Source organism: Tetranychus urticae, chromosome 2 (genome assembly GCF_039701765.1).
Source record: "Tetranychus urticae isolate SD_2017Ah chromosome 2, NJAU_TeUrti_SD_1.0, whole genome shotgun sequence".
NCBI classification, from domain to species: domain Eukaryota; kingdom Metazoa; phylum Arthropoda; class Arachnida; order Trombidiformes; family Tetranychidae; genus Tetranychus; species Tetranychus urticae.
The window spans coordinates 25,939,352-25,964,657 of record NC_142959.1 but is presented as its reverse complement, the minus strand read 5'-3'; the positions used below and the strand labels follow the sequence as shown (position 1 = coordinate 25,964,657).

The window sequence follows — 25,306 nt, the reverse complement described above, 5'->3', positions numbered from 1 at the left end:
TTTTAGTTAATCAACAACAATCTAATGATGCTCATTGAAAGTCTACCTTGCTAGTATCAATCATCTTCAACATCATCATCTCCATCAAATAATTGATAATTGTTTTATAATTTTAACCTTTTTTTGTTTTTTGCGCGATTTTCCATCTTCGACTCAAGCATCTACTCTAAACAACTTACTGATATTCAAGGATAATTAAACGCCTTTATCTCATCAACAAGTTCTAGTCAATTTGATAACTTTAGCCTGTTATATAATATTTAATGTTTAGTGTCAAATCGGTTAATAATCTGTGATTTACTTCATCCGTCATTTGGTAGTGACCATCATTTCATTCAAGCTACAAACCCAAACATGTCACAATAGGATTATCCAACCAGGATTATTACCTTAAACCATGTCCTATTCACGGTCATCTTATCGAGCCACTTCTACATCTTATCGGTTATCGAGTGAAGGTAAAGTCCATTTTACAATACTAATAGAGTTATTCGGGAAGCTTGATCAATACGCTTCTCTTGTAGGAATTGCTCTCAGTTTTTTGTCATTTTTGGATGAAAATAAATTTTAAAAGAGGTTGATTTATTGATTGAAAGTGAAGCTTTGAATTTGATTCATTGGGGAAAATATTGTTTTTCATTCAATCGAGTTGACGTCGAGTGAAACCCAATAAAATTGGTGATATTTAGGTATATATTTAATGTTGATAAGCCTAATTGATAACAAGTGTTCGGTTTTATTAGCAATAACAAAATTTTTGGCTTAGCTTTCAAGGACTTGAAATGATTTTAAAACTAACCTAGTTTATGATTTCCGAAAATACAATTTGACTTAATGATCAGAGAAATGATAACTTGCTTCTCACATACTTAATATATTTGATATTTAAGAGAAATGTTTAACCATCTGTATCAATTGTTGACATTTGTTTACTAAATCAACCTTTTTTTTGCAATGAAAGTTTCATTTTCAATAATTTGGTTGAATGGTTAAATAAAACAATAGATGGCTGTACTTAGGGTTGCAATCTTTTATCTGGCTTTTTTAGGGGGAAAGATTATTTAAAATTAAAATAACGTTAAAATTATTGAAAAGGTTAATCTATTGAGGAAATATTTTTCGTTTGATTTTGAGACAAATTCCACGTTTTTATTCTTGTTGCCTGATTTCGTTCTTTTAATTATAATTCTTGTTTTATCTTTGCAGGTGGAAGTGGTGGTGGTGATGAAGGCTTTACAAGCTCTTATAAATCCACTTCTCGAACAGGGACAGGAACAGGAGCTGCATCTGGATCTCGTTTGACTCGCTTAGATTCTGATGATGTTGGCCTTTCATCGACTCGTCGAAATATTCGACCCAGAGAAGATTCATTCGAGTCAACTGCATCTTCTCGAATCTCTGGTCGTTTATATGATCGTAAAGACTCTAATGATGAATTTTCTGCCTCCAAACGAATCTCTAGTCGTGCTGGTAGCCGATCAGAGGAATCAGGTGGATATACAAGGAAATACTCTCGAGGTTTAAGTGGTGACCTCGATGTTGGCGCAGGTGAATCATACTTGTCCACACGGAAAACTTCAAGATCACATGGAATCGAAGATAGCTCAAGTGATTTTGTCATTTCTAAAAAATCTGCCCGTGACTACGGTGAAGAAAGTTCAACTACAACACGTAAATATTCTAGTCGTATTTATGCTTTAGACGATGATCTTGACATTGGTGGTGGAGCTATGTCCACAACTGCTTCTAGATCTACTCGTTTATCAACATCTCGAATGTCAGAAGATGAAAACTATGGTATAACTAAACGTGGCTTCAGTCGATTAGGTTCAACTGATGATGATGGTCTTACCAGTGGATTAACAGTTGGTGGATCAAGGTTCAAAAGATCAGAAAGTCAAGAGTCATCATCTTTACTTAATCGCCAATCATCTAATGTTTCAGAAGATGGAAGTTTCAAATCTAGTAGCCTTAAACGGTCTCTGGACAAAGTAGATTCATACAAATCGTACAAAATATCAGCTACAGATGAAGATAGACCGGTATCACCAAATTTAAGGTTGAAATCACGATCATCGACCATCAATGAGGTAAACTTAATTACTTGTTGATCATGATAATTTGCCTTGTTTTTGAAACACAGCCACTGGTGTTTTCCTGGTTATTTTAATTAGCCTGTGAGGGAGCAAACTAAAAACAAAACTAGCAAGTAAAATGACGCCATTAGTGCAAATGCGTATGACAATCATTATGTTTCAAATTGCATTCATACTTGAGAATAGAAACGAGAAAAAATAGAGAATGATGAAGATGGAAAGAAGAAGAAGATAAAATGAGCTAAGGAAGAAACATAGAGAGGCTTAAGTCTTGTTGAGTGAATGGTGGGTAAGAACTCATTTTTAACTGTTTGCTATGTTGGGCTAATTTGCGTTAAAAATAGTCTTCCAACGTAAACTTTTCCCAACCTTTTAATACTTCGAATAAGATTCTCTTTTGTAATTCCTTTGTTATTCTCATCTTTCCCAGGTTATCAGCCATAAAGTCTTTTCATCTTCCTCATATCTTAACCTCTACATTTACCTAAATTGTACAATTGATGCAAGCCTGAATAATTACTAGAGGTCATTTTTCGGTGACACAGCATGAGGTGTAATTTATAATTGTCCAATAAGCTCTTCATACAAAATTTGATCTCATTTTTGTGTGAAAAAAAGATCAAATTCTTGGCAGTTTTACTGAAAAAGAAACCAAAAAAACATGAAATTAGTCATTTCTTTTCGTATTTATCTTACAAGAATTAGATTATTAGTGCAAGTTTGCGAACGATTCACTTCAAATCTTAACTAAGACAGGTCTGTTTATTTTCCCCATCAGCCTTTTTCTTCTCAATTCTGAATCCAGTGTTTTCCTGTCTCTTTTATCTCTGCTCCCTGAACACTCTTCAGAAAGTAAAAAATTTTCAATACTAATATTAATACATGTAATATTTTCAAGTCAAACTTTTCATGGTGTCTCCATGTTTGCCTATCGTTCCTCCTTCAATCCCTCAACATCATTTTTAGTGTCTTTCTCACTTCATTTTTTGATTTCATACTTGGCATCAATTAGGTTAAGGTTCTTTGGGTAAAAAGCATATTCAAAGCTTCACGATAATTCTAATTCAAATCCTTTTGCTCAATCTGTTAAACCAAAGACGAAAATCTTGAACAAATTGAATTATAAATATCCAAAGGCAAATATGCATAACTTCATCATAAATTAATGCTTGCTTCTCATTTCTTTCAATCTTCCCTTGAATGAATACCTTTGAATTTAATTTCAGAAAATTTCGTAAGCTCAGGTCAGATGTTGGCAAAGGTTTCATCTTTTTGAATTCAAGTTTTTTTTAAATTTTCGTACTTCAGGAACCCAATTTTATTGAATTTACCGACCTTCACAGCGTAACTTGAAACGCAACAAGTGAAGTTGCATTGAGCACTAAAATATTTCTGGTTTAATTTAGTAGAGAAATAATTTTAGGTAAATTCAAGGGTTAATTAAATTGTAAATAACCTTGATATACATCCAAATAATTTGAGGTTTATCAAGCATCACCGGTTGAATCAAATCATAATCAAAATAATGAAAGATGTTATAATTTTTACCTTTTTTACTTGCTTTTAAGCCAATCTTTGCGAGTCTAGTCTGTCAATTACAATCAACACCTCTAACATTTACGAAATCAATTTTAACACTTAGTTAAAACAATTGCTAGAGTAAGCATGTCAACGAACTTGAGAATAGTTCAATGAAACATTTATGGGCAACCTCGAAGGAAGTATAATATTGCATGAAAATTGATGCCAATTCTTAGCAGCCAATTAACATTGACAATCAGGAAGAGTAAGTTAAAAAGGATAGATTGCTGAATCATTTAAATTGTAACTTTTGTAAACCAATTGAGTGATTAACATGTATTGGTAAATATGTTTGAATTGAATTAACAAGATGCCGTAAACAATCTATTACATGTTAAAAATATACATGTACAGTCAATTAAAAACCACGTTAATAACCCTCTACATTGACATATATTTCATGGAAGGAAAATGAATATCAGTAACCTTGCAAATTGCTCTGAATAAGCAAAATAGTGTCGTTTTTTAGGTACAATTTATTAACAATTTATTGGTCTATTCTTATAGGAAAATGTTTACGTTGCTGTATTGGATTACAGTCCACCTAAATCGGCTCAAGATGAGATTGAATTGAAGGAGGGTCAAGAAGTTATCGTCTTAAATAAGGATAAACCCCACAAGTAAGTTTCTAGTGTTTATCAAATATATTTATTATAATTCTTTTGAATTGATACAATTTTTTTCTTTCAATTCACAATCATCAACTGAGAGTTACAATTGTAAATTTAATATAAATTGATTGGATATGTTGCGTTCGATTTTCTTTATAAAAAATTGTTCACTTTTCCTGGCGATGTTTTTTTCACGTTATGGTGAACTCCGAGAGCTTTGGCAAGTTCAGAATGAAACTCGAATTGTGGTTCCTCGATTTCTCTCTCATTTCCGTGTATTTCTGGAATGTAAACGGGTTGTGGCATGTAATCATAATCTTGACGAGCTTTCCTAAAATCACCGTGACTTGCCGTCAAATTGGCCAAAGCTTCGAGTAGAGAGGCAGGAGGTGTTGGAGCTGGTTTTTGAGTTGTAGTTGGTACTTGTGTAGTAGTTGGCAATTGGGTGGTTTTTTCCACTATTTTTGGTGCTTTGGTTACTCTCTGGGTTGGCATCTCTGGAATGGATCCGATTGTGCTACTTGATTCAATAGATTCTGTCTTGTTTTCATGAACTCGTGGTTTTCTTGGTTGGCGGACCGTATTCACTGATTCAACAGCCAGTGTTGTTTCCTCGGATTTCATGGTTGTGACTTGAGGATCTATTGTTATTTCCCTAATTTCATCGTCAAGTGTTTCTGGTTTCAAGGTAGTAATTGGCTGCGTACTTGGATACCAAGTGTTAGTAATCAGTTTAATGGTCCTCAAAGTTGTGGGGATTGATGACATAGTTGTGATTTCTGCTGGTGAATCATTAACGAGCGTCACTTCATCTTCAACAGTGGAAGATAAATTCCTTAACTCAACATTGTGGTCTACAATTTCTTCGTCTGGTAAAGCACTGGCGTTATGAAAGTTATCCAATGGATCGATTTCTGAAGGATTAAGACGAATTTCATCCGTATCGTTGAAAGCATTTGTTTCATTGTCAAATACTGGAATATCCGAATCAATTAATGGTAGAGGATCAGATAATGATGACACTAGTTCAGATGTTCCATTATTTCTAGAAGAACCAGACCTTAACCATGCCAATGTTGTAGAAGGTCCTAAAATTCAAAATTGAAGACTCGTTAATATTTTCCAATTGAAGTTAATAAGCAATTTTAATATTTCTTACCTTTCATTATCCAAGTTACTGGGGTCATCAATGTATCCATTAGTGAAGCCTGGGATCCAGAAAGTAGGACACAAAGCACGAAAATTGAGACTGAGACTTTCATCATGGAAGAAAAATTGAGATATAATGGCACTATGAAAGATTTGAACTTTACTTCACTAGGAGTTGGTCATGAATGAGATGTGGCTGACGATGGACAAAGCTTTTAAACTTCAACCTGGACCCATAGGAATGAACCACATAATCTTATTATGTTAAGCCTCAGGCTAAAACTCTCCCGGCTTTAATGGTTTCAAACTTGCTGGACAAGACCAACATGGATCGAATTGACCCTAAGTCTCTTTTTTTCTTAAAGGTCTTTTATTTTTCTCAAAACTTGACCCTAAATGGAAAGCGATAAAATTTGTTATTTCAAAGTAATTGCGAAATTCAACCAATTCCTGGACTCATACAATAAATTAACCGACTTGGACCCTGCAATCAATACTTTTAACGAGCTTAAACACGAACGGACCAATCGGCTGTTTTTCCATGATATTTACAAAGAAATATCATGCGCATTTCTCATATTTAACGCAATTTTAAATCCATTTTTCAAACCTCAGACCAACGGATTATCCACCTTCATTTTGTTACATTCTTTGTAGGATTATTGTTGAATCCATCATCTTTTGAAAATTTAAATAGCAGAAAAACTTAAATGTCAATGAGAAAAATCAGGATAGAGATTGTTGGAGCATTTAATATGTATTATATTTTCATTTGATTGAAACTCTCAGTTTATTGATGATCTTTTTTTTATTTCATTATGGACCATTTTACATATAAAACTAATTTATTTTTTCTTATTTTCTTCTAGATGGAAAGTCCAAACAAAGCCATGTAAACAGAATCGTATTTCTGAAGAAGGGTTTGTTCCTTCTTGTTATTTGGAACAAAAAACTCCGTATGATCCAAGTCAACCCGTTATTGACGATGAACCTTTGGAAGAAGTTGATCCTAAAATTGAAGAAGCCAAAAGGAAAAGAAAGTAATGATTGACAATGTTTATTCAAATTTTCTTGACATTCTAGTTGCTTTAATATTCATAATATTTAGCTTCAACCACTAAAAATATTTGATTCTATTAATAATACAATTTATAAACTAATTCAAATTTAATTCTATTTTAATTCTAACTAACTTCCTCCTCTTCATTATCGTCTTTTTTTGTTAATGACCTTGTTTCTATTTTAAAATATTGACTTATTTTCAACCCTTTTCATCTCTCTTCTCTGAAATTTAAGGAATGTGTTGAAGGAATTAGTCGAGACTGAAGAAGATTTCAATCGTGATATGCAATTCATTGCAAATACCTATCTTAAACACATGGACAGTTCAATTATGCCGAAGGAATTGAGAGATCAAAAAAGTCAACTATTCGGTTGTTTCAAGGAAATTGCTGATTTTCATAATGATGTTCTCATGAAGGGAATTCAATACTATGCCGCTGAAGATCCATCCAAAGTGGGCAACACTTTCCTTCGATTGGAGAGAGATTTTGACCAACACGTTCGCTACTGTCAAGATTTGAACACTGCTCAAACTTTACTAGAATCTGGTCCTCTTAAAGATTATTTTGATGTACGTAAAGCGTTTACCTGTCTTAAGAAATAATTAATTATTTTAATCTAATTAACCGATTCAACCATTACAGAACTATAGCAGCAAAATTAAGGATGATAAACGTCTGGCCGATCATCTTAAATTACCAGTCCAGCGGATAAATGACTACCAATTATTACTTAAGGTAATTTAAAATCACTGGTCTTGGATTGCATTTTGATTTATTTTTCTCTGTCTTTTTAGGAATTGATTAAATATTCAAGTAGATTAGGTGAAGACAGTGGTGATCTCTGTAAAGCTCTTGAATTAATGCAAGTTATACCTCAACGAGGAACTGATCTCCAATTTATCAACAATATGATTGGTTACAAAGGCAATCTTCATAAATCTGGTCGTCTCCTGAAACATGTATTGCGAGCAAAATTAAGTTACAATTTCACCTTATTCTCCTAATCGGACTATTTGTAGGACAATTTACACATTTTATTCTCGCCAAAAGCTAGCAATGCGCTGATATCCGATTCAGCTATTAAAATAGCTTCTTTAGATTATTCCAACACAATCAATCTTCAACCAATATAATCCATTAACGCAGTTTTCGCTTAAAAATTGCTTATTCGCAGACTCACCATCACTCATTACAATTACGTCGGACTACAATTGAAATGGCATCAAATTTTCATTGTTCAGTTTGTCTCTAACTTTTCATCCGGTTTTGAACTTAAACCTCTTTTAATATTACCTTAAATTCATTCTCACCCTTTCCTGAAATTTAAGATTTGTTTTAGATTTTCTTTTTTCCTTTGTGTGACATTCGTTAATCATAGTCTGTTTGGTTTTGCACTCTTTTTTTCTTACCATTGTTGTTATTTGACAGTTTAATTGTCCTTGATTTATCATGATTTGTGTCGATAATCATGCCAATTCCAATTTAATTTCGGCGTAATTGTGATAAGCAATCAATCCTTGAAGAGTATCAATCTACAAATAGTCCGGTTTTTATTCACCTCAATCCTGATTCCTATCTTTATCCCTCCCTGTAAAGCAATTAATTTGTTATAATTCAATAACCAATGCTATTAAATCCCTAATTTAAACTCCTCTAAAACACCTAAAACCCATTCTATAATCCAATTCAGAGTAAATCAGTGTATCGTCTATACTTTTATCCACCCAACCTAACCTACTCAACGTAAACAGGACTGGTTTCAAGTCATCCAAAGTGAAACTACCGATCCAGTTGAAAGATACGTATTCTTATTTACTCGTCAATTAATAGTGACTGATGTCGTTAATTTAGCCAAAGATCGTCAAGGATACATTGTCAAAAGCATAACAAAGGTACCAGATTTTACAAAAATTTTGAACTGAATTATATCAACATTTTACAATTTAATCAATTCATTTTACAAAATTATCTTTTTTCTTAGTTGGAGGATATAAACTTTGAAGATGTTGATGATCTCACCTTAAATGTTCAACATAAGGACCCAGGAGTCAAAGGTTTTCCATTTAAACTGCAAGCCAAAACACCAGAAATCATTAAATCGTGGAAACAAGAAATCCAAGATGTTCGAAAATTAAGTACGTTAGATTAACAAGTTTCTCATCTAGCTGTTTAAATTGTTGGATTAACATTAAATTTTATCTATTTAGCTATTGAAGAGTTAGCTGATATACCAGAACCTGAGATAACAGAGGTAACTGATGTTGAAGATCTTAAGGTTGATGATATTTCAGTCAAAGGTACCGCAACCTCACCAGAACCCTCAAGTGAAGTTTCAACCATTCGACAATTAAGTGAATCTGTAGCAACTAGTGATATTGACACTAAACTTGGCGTAGCTGAAGATTTACACACAAACGATGGAAGTAATACAGTTATAACGGAAAGCCTTCGATCAGGATCAATCACCGATATTGAAGGTACATAGAAGCTTCAACATTTTCACCTTAGAAAACAAAATCCCATTTAGAGTACTTTTGCAACCAAATACTAATTTCTAATAGTACTCTTCTCACAACCTTTTAAAAACATTATCCTCCTCATCAACCATTTTAAATCTTTGAATCCCAAGAAATTTTGTAAATGAACCTGATACCGATCCAGCAACCTCTTTTATGGCCGTTTTTGAACCTGTTGGTATAAACCAAAGTACAGTTTAATGTTTGTTTATCAACTAACCCAAAGACTAAACTGATAAGTGAATCTCCTGCTTGAATATAACTAACGCTGAAATATTTTATGAACTCTTTAACGGTAAGATTAACTGATAACAATTGCATGATATTTCAGTGCATGGCTTAAACTAGTGGATAACAAAACCAAATTATGACCAAATTAAGAAGAAACAATAAAAATTGGAAATTGGCAAAACAAATGGCTTCGAGTACTTAAGGCCTAGTCTAGTAGCTATTAACTATCGCAGTTTTAGTAATGGAAAAAATATGCGCTCAGATATTATTCCGCTTTCATTATCGCTCCTATTGATCAAATCCATTATCCAGTGCTACATTTAGCAGCGAAGCAAATTATCAGATTTTTAACAATCAAGACTTGAAAGTTAACAAGAATCATCAAGTGCAAACCTTTTTAAAGTTGACATGATAATTTCATCTCATTTCCCATGCGAAACCTCAAAATTAAAGTTGATAAATCAAATAGGCAATCATATGTAAGATCGCGGTCATAATTGGGTTTTCCGTTATCCATTCTCTTCTCTCTTCTTTCCTCCCAAATTCCTATGGCTATCTTCATCTCTTCAATTGTAGAGTTTGCTTCTGCTTCAGAGGATGATTCTTTATATTTCTCAGCTTGTGATTTAGACGCCAAGCCAGTCTTCCGACAGCCTCTAAAGCCGGTCACCCAAAACGGTTAGTTTATTATTTTTTTGCTTTCAAAGTTTCAATAAATGTTCATAAACTGTTTCACCTTTATCTTTTTTATCATTTGCTTGTTTTATTATATTGGCTGATATTGTGATATTTTCATGTTGTCTCGACTTCAAATTCAATTGCTTGTACACATATTATCTCTACCTGCTTGATTCAATGATGGCGCTATTATAACCATTTGTGATGACCATTAGTTGGAGAGAAGGCTGTTCTCGAATGTCAAGTTAAATCGGCTTTACCATTGAATGTTACCTGGTTAAAAGATAATGCAAGATTAAAAGAATCGGAAAATGTTCAGAGTATAGCCTACAGTGATAAGTTTATTTTAACCATTGATGGAGTTACCAATGAAGATTCTGGTCTTTACACTGTCATTGCTTCCAATGAAAAGGGTAAAACGTCATCAAGTGCTGCTTTAAATGTTAAACAAGGTTAGCATGGGTAAACGATACAATATTTATACTACCAACTGATAGTTTAAATTGTAGCAATTAGATGGAAAATATTATTTTATAATATTTAACCAAAACCAAATTTTACTGGACTTTTGTTTCATTCATTTCATATTTCAATTTTCTGATGTTGATCTTAGATCCATTGAAACCAGACTCTAGGCCAACTACTCCTGGAGGCTCAGTTTTACCTCACCCACCGAAGTTCAAGGTTAAACTCGCGGACACCGAGTTATTAGAAGGAACGACAGTTCGATTTGAGATGATTGTTCGAGGAATGCCTCTTCCACAGGTTACATTGTAAGGCAATCAGAATTAGTAGATTACTAAACAAAACTATCTCAATAACAATAGACATCAGTCTTTACCATTAGTTTTATTTCCTCACTAAAACATAGATTATAAATAACTAATTTAATCAAATCATAATTTAGACTCTCTTTTAACAATTTAGATCCTTTAACATTAGCTAATAACAATTGTCTTAATAACCCATTTAGTCCATTTTATCAATTTACATTGCTTTTTCTCTTCTGTTTCTTTCTATTTTCAATTCATATTTTCATTCGTTTACTTCGCCAATCAACAATTACTATTAAAATGTTAGTTTTAAAGATGAAAAACCTCTTGAAACAAATGATCGTGTCAGAATAATTTATGAAAACAAAGAAGTTTTTGAATTATTTATCGACCACGTTAAGCCTGAAGACGCTGGTTTGTATAAAGCATTTGCCATCAATAGCCTTGGTGAAGACTCGACCAGTGGAAGAGTTACAATTTCAAGTAGGTACTTTATTAGGAAACAATTAACCTTGTTTAATAACAATTAACTTTCCTTAATAATTGCCTAATTCTGTTACTTGTCTGTTTAATTATTAAGTTTATCATTATTTTCACTACTAGAAATAATATCAAATTGTTTCTTGTATTATCATTCTGGTCCCAATCGTTTCCATCAAAGTGTAACCTTGAACTTATTTAAAGATTCTTTATCTGAATTAACTGAACATTTCCTAAAATTTTGATTTTGTTTTACTGTTTTTCGCATATGATTTTATCGACTAATTTTGAATTTCTTTCTTCATCTAGAACACAAAGACGTTTTCAAAGGATTGGAAGATGATCATTCCCTGGCTGAACCAGAAAGTGATGTTTCTCGAGCTGACTCGCGACCTAGAACACCGGCTTTCCGTTGGTTTAAAGATGGCCAAGAGTTTGAGGCTAGTGAAAGGTTTCAATGTACATTTGATGATGAAGAAGACACAATTGCCCTTATCTTTCAACATGTTACACCTGATGATGCTGGATTGTACACTTGTGTTGCTAGTACTTCGAGTGGTAAAATTTCGTGCTCTGCTGAACTTTCTGTTCAAGGTGAAGTGCGTAAGTTGCTTCGTGAACCAGAAAAACCGGCGATAAAAGTTCCGTTATCTGATGTTGAAGTAAACGAAGGAGCATCTGCCATGTTGGAAGCCAAAATTACTGGCTATCCTAAGCCAAAAATTACCTGGATGAAAGATGATGTTGAAATTAAAATTGATGAAAGGTACAAATTTTTGTATGAAGATGAAGAAAGTTATACCTTAGTTATTAAAGGAGTAAGGCGTGATGATGCCTCTAAATACCGTCTTAAAGCATCCAATGATCTTGGTGAAGTTGAAACACAAGGCTTATTAACAGTCAACAGTGCTCCAAAGGTTAAACGGGAACTAAAAGATCAAGCTGTCATGGCTGATGTACCAATGAAACTTGATGTTGTTGTTGAAGGTACTCCAGCTCCTGTTGCTAAATGGCTTAAAGATGGTCAACCAATTAAAGCTGATGATCGAATTAAAATGATTGATCAAGAAGAATCACACTCTTTGGTTATTACCCCAGTAAAACTTGAAGATGCTGGTAATTATACTTGCGTTGTCTCCAATTCTTGTGGCCAACAAACAACACAATCGGTTGTAACAGTTAATTGTGAGTTTAATTCATTCATTTCTGTTTGAATTCCGTTCTCTAATCGACTCAATCATCACTTTTCTTTTCTTTTTTCCAGCACCACCTAAATTTCAACTCGGTTTGAAAGATACTGAAGCGAAAGAGGGAGATACAATTGAATTTAAAGCTAAGATACTCGGTAATCCAGAACCAGAGGTTACGCTATTGAAAGATGGTAAAAAATTGGATCGTCAAATTTCGATTGAAAAAGAGAGTGAAGTTTATCGTTTCAAAATTAGACAAGCAACACTTGAAGATTCTGGCGTTTATCGCTGTGTTGCTAGTAATCAATATGGACAAGAGACGAGTGAGGGTTCACTCACTATCGTTAAAAAACCAACCTTTGATAAAAGATTAGAGGATGTTGAGTGTAAAGAAGGAGACACTAATATTGATCTGAAAGTAAAAATAAGTGGCAGTCCAAGGCCTAAAATTCGTTGGCTTTTCGAAGAAGAAGAGATTAGTCGATCTTCCAAACGAACTGAGATCATTGAAGAAGAAGAGGGTGTCTTTATTTTGAGGATAAAAGAAGCTTCCCTCGAAACTGCTGGTAAATACACTATAATTGCTACTAATAGTGAAGGTGAAGTTCGAAGCAGTGGTATCGTGGATGTTAAAAAAGACGATACTAAATCTACACAGAAACCCAGTTTTGGACAGAAACTGAAGGATTTAGAGGCTTTGGAGACCGACCTTGACGTTACCTTTAAAGCTTCTATCAATGAACCAGATAAAACAAAAGTAACGTCTATTCGATGGTACCTTGACGATATCGAGATAACTGAATCTGATCGTAGATTTAAAATAGTTTCCGATGAACCTATTGGAACATATCGGCTTATTATTAAAAGACCTGACGAATCTATAGAAGGGCGCTACAAATTGACTGTTGAAAATCCTTATGGTTATGATGAAACGAGTGCTTCTTTCACCATTTTAAGGGAACCCAAATTTTTAAAGAAATTACGAGATAAAGATATCGATGTTAATGACAAATTAACTTTAACGGTGAAAGTTGATGGTGTTCCTGAGCCCAAATTGACATGGTTCAAGGATGACCAAGAAGTTACCAAAATCTCTGACAAAGTAGTTCTCGGTAAAATTGACGATGCTTACAGTTTGGTCATTGATTCAGCTCAATCAGTCGATGAAGGCGTCTACAAATGTACAGCTGTAAATAAAGTTGGCCAAGATTCAACATCAGCACGGATCACAATTTTAAGTCCGCCTCAATTTACTAAAGGATTGAGTGATACTTCAGCTTCTGTTGGAGGTGATTTAATCCTTGAAGTTCAAGTAACTGGCGCAGATAAAGTTGAATGGTATAAAGATGGTTTGAAAATGTGTGAAGCTACTCCTGAAGCTGATGGTATCACTTATAAATTGCCGTTGAAACCAGTTAAAATGGATGATGCTGGAGACTACAAAGCTGTCGCCAGAAATGCTTTTGGTCGAGTTGACTCTGGAACTGGTCATCTAACTGTTATTGGAGAAACCAGAGAAGCTCCTAAGTTCATTAAACCGTTAGCTGATGCCACAGTTGACGCTGGATGCGATGTTACATTCACAGTTAAAGTTGTCGGCTCACCAAAACCTAAAATTACTTGGTTAATTAATGACAAAGAAATTTCAAAATCTGAACGAATAGTATCCAAAGAGTTAGATGATAACACTTATACTCTTACAATTAAAGATGCCCAGTTAGGTGATCAAGCAGTTTATTCTGTTTCTGCTGTAAATGATTCTGGTGAAGCTCAAGATCAAGCTTCGTTAGCTGTCAAAGTTGCGGTTGAAAAGCCCAAAATCGCTGGATTAAAAGATATCGAAGTTGAGCGTGGATCAAGTGCAACTTTATCCTGTACCATTACTGGTAGTCCTAAGCCAGAAGTAACTTGGTTTAAAGATAATAAACAATTAAGTTCAAATGATGAATTTGAAATTGTTACTGATTCTGATACAAAATACAGTATCGTTGTCAAGAAGGCTTCTGAAACAACTCAAGGTACTTACATAGTTAAGGCTAAAAATAGCGCTGGTTCAAGTGAAGCAGACGTCAAGTTGACTATCATTGCAGAACCTCCAAAGTTTATCAAAAAGTTGTCAGATTGTTCTGGCTCACTTGGATCAGAGATAACATTGGAAGCTGAAGTTACGGGATTTCCACATCCTGTTGTTTCATGGTTGAAAAATGGGTCTGAGTTGATTGAATCAGCTGAAGCATTTGTTGCTCAAATTGGTACCTTAAATAAATTGTCTCTCAAAGGCCTAAAAAATTCTGATGAAGGTACATATACATGTAAAGCTGAAAATAAGGCGGGTGAAGCAAGCTCATCCGCAAAGGTAACCATTGATAAAGTGAATTTAGTCAAAGGATTGCCTGACAATTTAAATGCAAAGGAAGGTGAAACATTGAAATTAGAAGCCAAGTTGTCTGGTAAACCTGAAAGTCAACCAATCAAATGGTTAAAAGATGGCAAAGAAATTCCTTCTGATGGAAGATTCCAAACTAAAGTACTTCCTGATGGAACTGTAACATTAACTATTAATGATGCTCGTCCTGAAGACAGTGGAGTATATCAATTAGTTGCCGGTGAAGGACCAAATGAAATCAACTCTCAAAGTAAAGTCGCAGTCACTCGTAAGTAATCTATTTGAATTGCAATTATTTTCTAATCCATCTTTATCAAAATTGAAAATTTTTCTGTAATTTCTTTGCTTTATTTTGTTTAATTTTATTTAATATTGAATTTTTTCTTATTTAGCCACAGAAATTAAAAAACCAGATATTGAACCTAAATTCATTGAAGATCTTCACGATGCTCGAACCAAAGAAGGATCACCTCTTAAAATGGAAGCCAAAGTCAGTGGAAATCCTAAACCAGAAATTACCTGGTTTAAAGATGAGGAACCCATTTCTCCTAGTCCACATTACGGTTTCATCAGTGAACCTGATGGAACTATTGGATTGATGATTGATCACTGTACTTTAGATGATTCTGGTGATTACAAGGCCGTTGCCGCAAACAGTGCAGGAGAATCAACAACTTCAGCACGAATAACTGTTGAAAAGCCATCAAGCAAGCCTAGCTTTAGCGGTGAATTAATACCTGTCGAAATAGTTGAAGGTCAACCTCTAATTTTGAACGCAAAGGTAGATGGACATCCAGCACCAAGTGTTAAATGGTTGAAAGATGGGGAAGAGATAAAACCCGATTCCCGAATTTCTCTAACACAAAATCCTGACGGAACAGTCACTCTAGCAATAAATAAAGCCTCACCTGATGACGAGGGTAAATATACTGTTGCTGCTGCCAATGATGAGGGTCGAGTAAGATCAAGTGCCCCAGTAACCGTTCGTCGTTTATCTCGCTCTCTTTCTAAACCATCATTTGATGAGCCTCTTAAGCCAACTACTCTAAAATCTGGTGAACCAGCAACGATTTCAGTAGCTGTTTCTGGTGAACCAACGCCAGAAGTAAAATGGTTAAAGGATGGTCAAGAAATCGAACCAGATGGAAGACATCATTTTGTGGAGAAACCTCCCAATACAAAGAGTTTGATTATTGATGATGTTAAACCTGAAGATGCTGGAAATTATTCAGTTGTCGCTGGAAATAATCAAGGAGAAGATAAAACTTCAGCACCCATCAAAGTTAACCGTAAGTACTTTCGTGATTATAAATCTCTATCCATTTTTTTCACTCAACTTTTTTTAATTCTTCTATCAACCAGAATCTCCACGATTTGTTAAACCTTTGGATGGAAGTATTGAAGCCGTTGACGGATTTCCGATTAAATTAGAAGTAAAAACCGAGGGTGAACCAAAACCTGAATTAACTTGGTTTAAAGATGGAAAATCTATTATTCCAGACGGTGATCGTCTTCGAATAATCAATGAACCCGATGGTGTTTCATCTCTGATAATTGCTAAAACATTACCCAGTGATAAAGGGCACTATTCGTGTTCTGCGACCAATCCTCTTGGCTCAAATAAAACGGAAGGTGATGTAGATGTGAGTCCAATTAAGAAAAGTGATGAAGCTGAATCAATGCCTCGTTTAATTAAAAGCTTGTCCGATTGTGAAGCTGATGAGGGCAAATCAATGAAATTTGAAGCCATTGTTGACGGTAATCCAATTACTGAAATAAAATGGTTCCGTAATGGTGAACCATTAATCTCAGGGTCTAATGTTGTTCCCTACTTTGATGGTAAACATGTTGGTCTGGAAATAAGAAATTGTGGTCCACTTGATCAAGGTGAATATGAAGTTAAAATAATCAACCGATTAGGACAAGTTTCCTCTAAAAGCCAAGGGATAGTTAAATCTCGAGGTCCGCCCAAATTTACTCAGAAACTATCTGATTCAACATTTGGTACAAAATCACCAATATCTCTTAGTTGTCGGGTTACTGGCAATCCCGAACCTGATATTTCATGGTATCTCAATGGTAACCTAATTGAGCCTGGATTGAAATATCAAATGAAAAGAGATTCAGGACTATTAAATTTAACTATAAACAATCCGTCAGCAAGTGACGCTGGTGTTATTGAATGCCGAGCAAATAATCTTTTGGGTTCTGATTCAACTCGCTGCTCAATTAAAATTAGGTAAAAAGGAGTTTTTCAATTTCTATCCTTTTTGATTATCACATTTGTATTTTAAATTTATCATCATTGTTTTTTCAGTGATCGATCGTCTAAAGAAGAACCAGCAGCATTTATCAAGCGATTCAATGATTATGAATGCGTTGAAGGACAAAGTGCCAAATTCACAGCATGTATTGTGGGTAATCCTAAGCCAGAACTTAAATGGTGAGTTGAAGAAATAATCTAATTTTTCATGTCTTGTTTTGTAAATTTTTTGTTATTAATGTTCGATAATTCATTACAGGTTCAAGGATGGAATTGATTTTGAACCCACTTCTCGACATTTAATTGACGTTGAATCCAATGGAATTGTTAGACTAACAATTAGAAATATTGAGCCCAGTGATGTTGGAGAGTACAAATTGTTTATTTCTAATTCTCACGGCAATGACTCTTCTTCAGCTAAACTTTCGCTTGATAGTAAGTTTTCAATTCTCATTTCTATTATCAATTCATTCTATTCCCTATTCTATTCTAAGTCTTTTATGGTAATCAATAATTTTTTAGAATGAGATCTTAATTAAATTGAGCTTTTCGTTACTTTTTTCTAGACATGGATAAAAAGTATCGTCGTCGTAGCATGGATGTTGGTAAAGAGTTAAGTAAACGAAGCGGACTTCCATCAGCATTACTAGACAAGCCAAGAATTCTTAGAATGTGGGATACTGGAATATCACTTGGATGGAAACCAGCTATTCCTTCTTATTCAGGAATTCCAGTAACATATACTCTTGATTGGTGTAAACATCCTTACAATGATTCTGACTGGAAGCCATATCGAACTGGAATGCGTGATAACCGCTGCGATATACCATGTTTGGAACCTGGTCAAGATTATAGTTTCCGAGTACGAGTTGAAAATAAACATGGAATCTCTGATCCATCTCCAGTTCTTACTGCTTTCAGAAGCAAATTATTGACTCCTCATGATGCTAAACCCAAAGATTACGAGATTGAAAGGCCACCGATGGATAAAACTGGTATGTCACTGGTTAAATCTCAAATTTTTTGTGCATTCAATCAAGTAAACCCAAAAAAACCTAATAGAATTTTCAATTGTTGCAATTTTTATCATTCTTTATTAGCTTGTCCTCCTCGTTGGTTGAGAAAAGAGGATGAAGAAATGTATGGTATTCGTGGTCGTCCAGTTACCATTGAATTTTGGGTTTATGGTTACCCAGAACCTGAAATAAAATGGTTCTTTAATGATATTGAGGTAAGTGTTCATTACCATTGTTTGAAACTGTTTATTAACATTTCTTTTTTTGTAAAAAGATTCAAATTGGTTCGGGTAATTATGATGTTATGAAAGATCGGAATGGAAAGGTTTGTTTATTCATTAATCGAATGACAGAAAGAGCAGTTGGTACTTATTCTTGTCACGCAAAGAATGAACATGGCGATGCTTGGAAGAAAATTAAATTATTAGAAGCAGGTAAAGTTTGTTTTTACCTTATTACGACTTCAATTTCAAAAAATTTCCTTTAATTAATTTTTTAATTGTTTATTATTGTAGAGCCACCATCATTCACTTTGAGGCTTAAAGAGACAACAGGAATGGCATATAAATCAATTAGATTGGAATGCAAAGTTACAGGATTACCTATGCCAACACTTAAGTGGTTCAAAGATTGGTTACCAATTTCTGATTCTGATCGAACGAAAATTCTATGGGAAGATTCTGAAAATAAATCAACTATGTTCATAAGTTCTGCCATTTCACGAGATGCTGGTCTGTATTCAGTCACGGCGACCAACATTGTTGGCTCGGCATCATGTTCAGCTAATTTAGCGATTGAAGGTAAACGTAAACTTATATTACATTTCACTCAGCTTGGAATTAACTAATCATTTTTTTACAAAACAGACGATGAAATCATATTCAATTGGGCCAATTATATACCAAGAGTCATTCGGCCTCGAAAGAAAGCACTGGAAGATTATTATGATCTCGGTGATGAACTTGGTCGGGGAACTCAAGGAGTTACTTATCATGCAGTTGAAAGAGCCAGTGGCAACAATTATGCCATCAAAATGATGCATGGTAAAGAGGATGTGAAACCTTTCATGGATCGAGAATTGGATATGATGAATCAATTTTTCCATCCAAGATTAATTCGTCTCTGGGACGCTTTTGATCACAAAGAATCTTTAGCTTTAATCACTGATTTATGTGGAGGAGGTGAACTTCTTGAAGCAATTGTTGGAAGAGGTTCCTTAACAGAGAAAGAAGTAGCCAATTATATCCGTCAAGTTTTAGAGGGATTAAACCATATGCATGGTCGCGATATCGGACATTTTGGATTAACGGTATAGAATCAGTATTATAGTCAAAATCTCAATCATTTTCTTTACAATCTTTTTTTAATTGTTGTTTACTTTTTAAAGATCGGTGACATATTGTTAGAACGAATTGGAGGAGAAGATTTAAAGGTTGGAGATTTCAGTCTATCTCGTCGTCTTATACCTGGTAAATCGTACATCCTTGAATATGGACATCCAGAATTTGTTGCTCCTGAGATTGTAAATAAACAACCAATATCTCTAGCTGCTGACCTTTGGAGTGTCGGTGTTTTAACTTATATCCTTTTAACCGGTATATCACCATTTTTGGGTGATAATGATCGTGAAACTTTGAGTCGATTGAAAGAGGGTAAAATAAGCTTCTCTCATGAGGCCTTCATCCATGTTTCAGAAGATGCCAAAGACTTCCTCTCTAAATTGTTAATTATTGATCCAACCAAAAGAATGGATGTGAAGAAAGCTCTTGAACATCGATGGATCTCCGGAGACTCAATTAAACACCGAGAAGATAAATTGCCTTGTATAGAAAGTTTGTCAGATTATCTTAAAAGATGGCGAAGCTGGGTTAGTATATGCCTCCAAATTTTCAATTTTGTCATCTTTTTTGCTTCGACTGTAACTTTTTTTTCTTCTTTTCCATTTATAGTACAAAAATGCTTCATGTCGAAAATATTTCCGCCGTAATCCACTCGAGTACTGCTTCACTCATCCAAGTAAAATGATTTACCCTCCTAATGAACCTTACAAGCAACCAGAGACTCCAACTATTGAACACAAACCTAAATTCAAGCCAGGCGAAGTTGATGACTCAGTTTCACCTAGACCTGGTTATGAATCAGCAAACTTTACATCTGAAAGCCAGTAAGTGTTAACCAATAGATAAACCAGGTTAAATGTTCATACGATTGAATAAATAACTTCATTGCGATTTTTGATTAGCCTTAATTTAGAAAAAAATATCTCGATCATTTCATTTTACCAATTAAAGTGATCATCTTCTAATCATCTCGTTTGGGAAAATACAGTGTGATAAGATTGCCACGTAGCCGCTTCTACCTAATTTAAATTCTAACTATTTTATAACTATATTAATTAACAGGTTGTAATTGATATTTGATCATATCATTTAATAGCCGAGACAGAGAGAACCTTCAATCAAAACAAAATTCAATCAAAAGCTATACGTTTAAAATGACACGATAATTACAAACTTATGTTTGAATCCAATCCTACAGCTAACAATAACATTCCTTTTATTGAGCTCAATTTAAACGTAACAACTTGATTAACCTTAAACATTCACTTTCTGTTGATTAACCAATCGTACAATTAATACAATGGTTCACAAATTGCCAATCAAGGAAACGAAAGTCATTCAATACGGGATTAACATTAGATATAGCTAAATATTACATATACATTCAACTGACAGGAAAATTGACAATCCATTTAGTCATTATCCAAAACTTGATTTGCTCAAAAGATTGAATTTTGATATGCCAATTACTGGTAAATTGATTAAAAAATAATTAGTTTAATAAGCGTTATAAACAAAAAGTATTACAAATTATCAATTACAACGCAAACCAAAATATTATTATATTGAATTAACCAACAATTATATCTTCTTCGATATTTTAGTCAAAAAATTAAGGAGAGTCTAAAAACCAAATAATGTATAATCAATAAAATATTAGCTTGTAAACATTAAATATAAATTAAAGCAATGAATACATTAAATAACCCGAAATCTTGATAATCACATTCCCAGTCGAGTATTTTCAACATAAATTTAACTTGCGATGAAGTTGTCCTTTGAATCGTATCCATTTAATCATTAAATTGTTGCTCCGTGCAATTATTGTCACTCTGTATTTCACACATTTTGTCTCTTTTCTTTGTCTCTCCACAATCAACCATAAAGATATCAATCTGGACCAGATACATATTTATTACCTCATCGTGATGTCGATTTCCCACTTCGTATTCGAGAATACCTTCGAGTTGGTGCAAGTCGAAGTCCAAGTTTGGCAAATAACCTTCGTTCAGCCCATTGGGGTGACACCAATGTAAGATACAAGTGTTTCCTATTAACTGGTTTCCGTTACTTGCTTCGTAGAGAAACCTTTTTATGCCTTTCCTTCATCTGTTCCCTGGCTCTTTTAATGTTAATTGTGTGCGAAGTATTGATTAACCTCGAAACCCAATCACAACCACCATCACAGTGTATTGCTGAGTTTGTAATTCCCCGTTGATTGTGATTAGCTAAAATTACGCCCAACAATTAGCAATTTTCGCTGTCAGAGTACAATTGTTTGTTTGTCTACCGTTCACGAATTAGATTCACAGCACCATTCAACAAGACAAACAAATTTGATTTTAGTCAATTATTCTTAAACACTTAAATAAACCATCCAATTTTAATCACAATCAAGGTATCATTGCGATTTTAAATCACCATTAGTTGAATCTTATAAACTGTATAATTTTATTTTTCATTGTTTAAATTGTCTCTCTGTAGTTGATTAGTTACCGTCCTATCATTATAAATTGTCAAATCATTATTTTAGATTATTATTTCGATGTTAAATTTAATTTCTAGTTTTTATCGATCAAATAAAAGTTTATTTATGTAAATTTTTATTCTGTTTATTCTCGCGTCAATCTTTGGACATTTTAACAATTAGGCAATTTTTTGGTTTTTAATACAAAAAATTGCGTATAAATCCATTGGAATCGTTATGGTTATGTTCATGAAACATGGTTAATCAACTTCGCAAACAATCAGCACAATTTGCTTATCTTTTTGACCTTGAAATTATTCAAATTAGATTTAGATCATTAACTGACCTTGAACCTTTCTAATTACTCTATTAATTATATCCATTAACCCTTGCCAATAACTAAAAATTAACTGTGTGCACTAAATGTTTTGTAGTCAACGCTGCTTACCTTAATATCCCGCTTTTTCTTCGGGACCCGGTTTTTTCTTCTTTCTCTTTCTTCGAATTTTCGAAATGGTTTTAGCTTGGAATTGGTCAACGTCCTTCTCCTCAGGTTGCTGTCCGTGAAAGGCGTAAATTTGTTGAAGTAATGGACGAAGAAATTGAAGACGAACGCAAAGGACTGGACACTCGAACCGTTCCAATGAGATTGCAACATGAGATAGGAACTCATAGTTATGCTTATGGACAAGTACACCAGTTGAAGCAAGAAGCCGCTCTACATTTAGGCCGAGATGTTTCACTGAGAATGACTCCTCCATTTTTCCGTGAAAAGATAAAAGATGTTGTAGTTACTGAGGGCTCAATCGGTTTATTCAGTTGTTTTGCTGTCGGTGAACCAAAGCCTACTTACACTTGGTTCCGTAATGATGGTATTATGATTGAATCACATCGAATCAGTGTGAAACAGCTTTCATCAGGCCGAGTAGAGTTGACTATTAATCCTGTTCATGCCTATGATGTTGGTTGCTACAAAGTTGTTGCTCGAAATGAACACGGTGCAGTCTTTTGCAGAGCACGACTGCGAATCGGAACACCACCCGAAAAACCTGATCCTCCCGAAGTACGAGATACATCGTCAACTGAAGCCTATTTGGTTTGGTCTCAACCTAAAGGACTGGGAAATTCGTGGATTACGTGTTATTCACTAGAATACTCGAAACATACAAGTAATGAATGGAACCTGTTGGGCGACAAGTTATCTCAAGAGTTTTATCTTGTCAGAGACTTGGATCCTGGAACCAACTATGTTTTTAGAGTTAAAGCTAAAAACAAGTTTGGTTGGTCCGAGATTTCAAATGAATCTGAGCCTGCAACAACAGCACCTAGTGGATCGGATGTTCGTATTTCAATACCTCGAAGTTTCAAGGAAAAAATGTTGATTGGTGAGGTTGGTGAAGCTAAATGGGAAGAGCCCATTGCTCCAGATCTCGATTATTCACGCGAAAAAGCACCAATTGAAATGAAACAAGGCGTTGAATATAATTCACTGTATCATACTTCATCTGATATAATTGCAAGAGGTCACTTCTCGGCCATTATAAAAGGTGCTTGTAAAGAGAGCGAAAAACCATTGGCTTTGAAGATCTGCCTGGTTGAAAATCAAGCTTCCTCTGGCATTATGAACGAGTATGAAATGTTAAAATCACTTTGTCATGAAAGAATAGTCAACCTTCACTCAGCTACCTGTGGGTCTGATCTCATCGCTTTGGGAATGGAAAGACTTTCTGGTGTCGATGTACTCACTTATTTGTCCCAATCAACAGTCTACAGTGAAGATTGTGTCACCCGAATCATTCAACAAGTCCTCGATGGCATTGAATATCTTCATTTCCGAGGAATTTGTATTCTTGAATTACAGCCGGATAATGTAGTCTTGATTAATAATCGTTTCCCAAATGTTAAGCTAATTGACTTTGCCAATGTACGTCATGTTCCTCCAAATGGCACCAAAGTCACAATTAAAGGATCACCCGAATATTTAGGTAAATTCAGGAGTTTATTGTACTTTTATCTCAATCACTAATATCTGTTATTTTGCTTCTTTCTGCTTTTAGCTCCAGAGATAATAAAACGCGAAGAAGTGTCAACAGCAACGGACATTTGGTGTGTTGGTATATTAGCTTATATCTTACTGAGCGGAGCATCGCCTTTCAAAGGAGAAACAGAAGAGGAAACGATTGAAAATGTTTCATATGTTAGATATCATTTTGATCATTTGTATAAAGAGGTTACCCAAGAAGCAATTCGATTCCTTATGTTAGTCTTTAAACGATCTCCAACGTAAGTATTTTACTGATTGCTACACAAACTGTTAGATCATTTATTATATATTAAAATGATTATTAACTTGATATTTTTATTTTAACCAGAAAACGACCTACCATTGAAGAATGTTCAGACCATAAATGGTTGATGCCAAATGAATATGCAGTCAGAAAACGTGAATCAACTCTTTTCTCATCCAACAAATTGGCTCAGTTTACGGAAAACTTTCACTCAGATAAATCATGTTCGACTCCTGATAAATTGCTCAAAATGTTGGGTCTCTCATAAGGTAATGAAATTTTGAAAACCAAACTCGATTTTTGTCAATAATTAATGTTTTCCGTTTCTTCTGATTTTCTCATTAGATAACCATTTTCAGTAAAGTTTGGCTAAAAGATGAAGCAAGTTTGCGGTACCCATCATTGTACCTGCTATTTGTGGGCGAAGGATTTTAATCACAAAAATCAATCATCAATAATGTAGCAGGAAAAACTCAGGAACCAAAATATTGTTGGCGCCCTTGTTAACAATTGTCATGTTTTGTTTTTCATGTTGTTTTTTTCTCGGAATCTGTAAAGCTTGAAAAAAATGTTCAGTCTTTTTACCAAAAGCAACCAAAATCTTAATGTTTCTCGGTTTTCCTTTTGTTTTTTTGTTCACTTACAAGTTATTTTTGCAAACTTTTTGCGTGCAAATAATCCATTCTGTCTGAACAATTAACAGTGCTCATTGTGATCTGCCCCTAAAATTAAAATCAAATTGACAGACAAATTGTAAACTAACAAAAGGACAAATGAAAATCAAATTGCAATATAAGCAAATAATCTTCACCTTTACTTATTCTGTTTCATTCCCGATGTTGACAAATTGTCACCAAATGATCCGGCTTATAATTATCATCCAAGTCTCTATTAAAATGTAGATTTCAAAGACAACCGATGAACTAAATTAAAGTAACCAATTCAAATAAACAATTTACACTAGCAATTTAAATTGAGACACCAGTCAACAATCAAGAAAGCTTTTAAGATTGTTTATGTCGATTTAAATGATTTAGAATGTTATGAAAAAAAATTCTCGTGACAATCAAGGACAATGTCATCTACCTTGATTTAAAATGACATCATTTAAATTCTGGTAATAATCTTTGCGGTAATTAGTATCATTATGGATCACAACCACAATTGGCTTCATCGC

At 34.2% G+C, this 25,306-nt stretch overlaps 2 protein-coding genes across 2 annotated transcripts; one reads left to right on the top strand and one right to left on the bottom strand.

Moving 5' to 3' along the window:
- Positions 1-24,945, top strand: Obsc (Obscurin). Its single transcript, XM_089268037.1, has 32 exons — positions 1-458; positions 1,207-2,090; positions 4,185-4,297; positions 6,307-6,477; positions 6,734-7,070; positions 7,144-7,236; positions 7,296-7,460; positions 8,253-8,393; positions 8,483-8,636; positions 8,709-8,978; positions 9,867-9,926; positions 10,142-10,378; positions 10,540-10,699; positions 11,007-11,182; positions 11,489-12,364; positions 12,444-15,023; positions 15,148-16,044; positions 16,118-16,994; positions 17,073-17,198; positions 17,278-17,453; positions 17,585-18,013; positions 18,119-18,249; positions 18,309-18,468; positions 18,550-18,834; positions 18,901-19,343; positions 19,422-19,901; positions 19,984-20,198; positions 21,262-21,406; positions 22,365-23,826; positions 23,899-24,124; positions 24,214-24,398; positions 24,475-24,945. Exons 1-31 carry the CDS (start codon positions 398-400, stop codon positions 24,395-24,397), a joined length of 12,714 nt encoding a protein of 4,237 aa, XP_089124163.1. The 5' UTR covers positions 1-397; the 3' UTR covers position 24,398; positions 24,475-24,945.
- LOC107360372 (uncharacterized) lies at positions 4,303-5,615 on the bottom strand. The gene is made up of 2 exons (XM_015927011.3): positions 5,448-5,615; positions 4,303-5,376 (listed from the first exon to the last, which is right to left on the bottom strand). The coding sequence occupies exons 1-2, from the start codon at positions 5,551-5,553 to the stop codon at positions 4,442-4,444; spliced, it is 1,041 nt and encodes a 346-aa protein (XP_015782497.2). The 5' UTR covers positions 5,554-5,615; the 3' UTR covers positions 4,303-4,441.
- Positions 24,946-25,306: the final 361 nt, after the last annotated feature.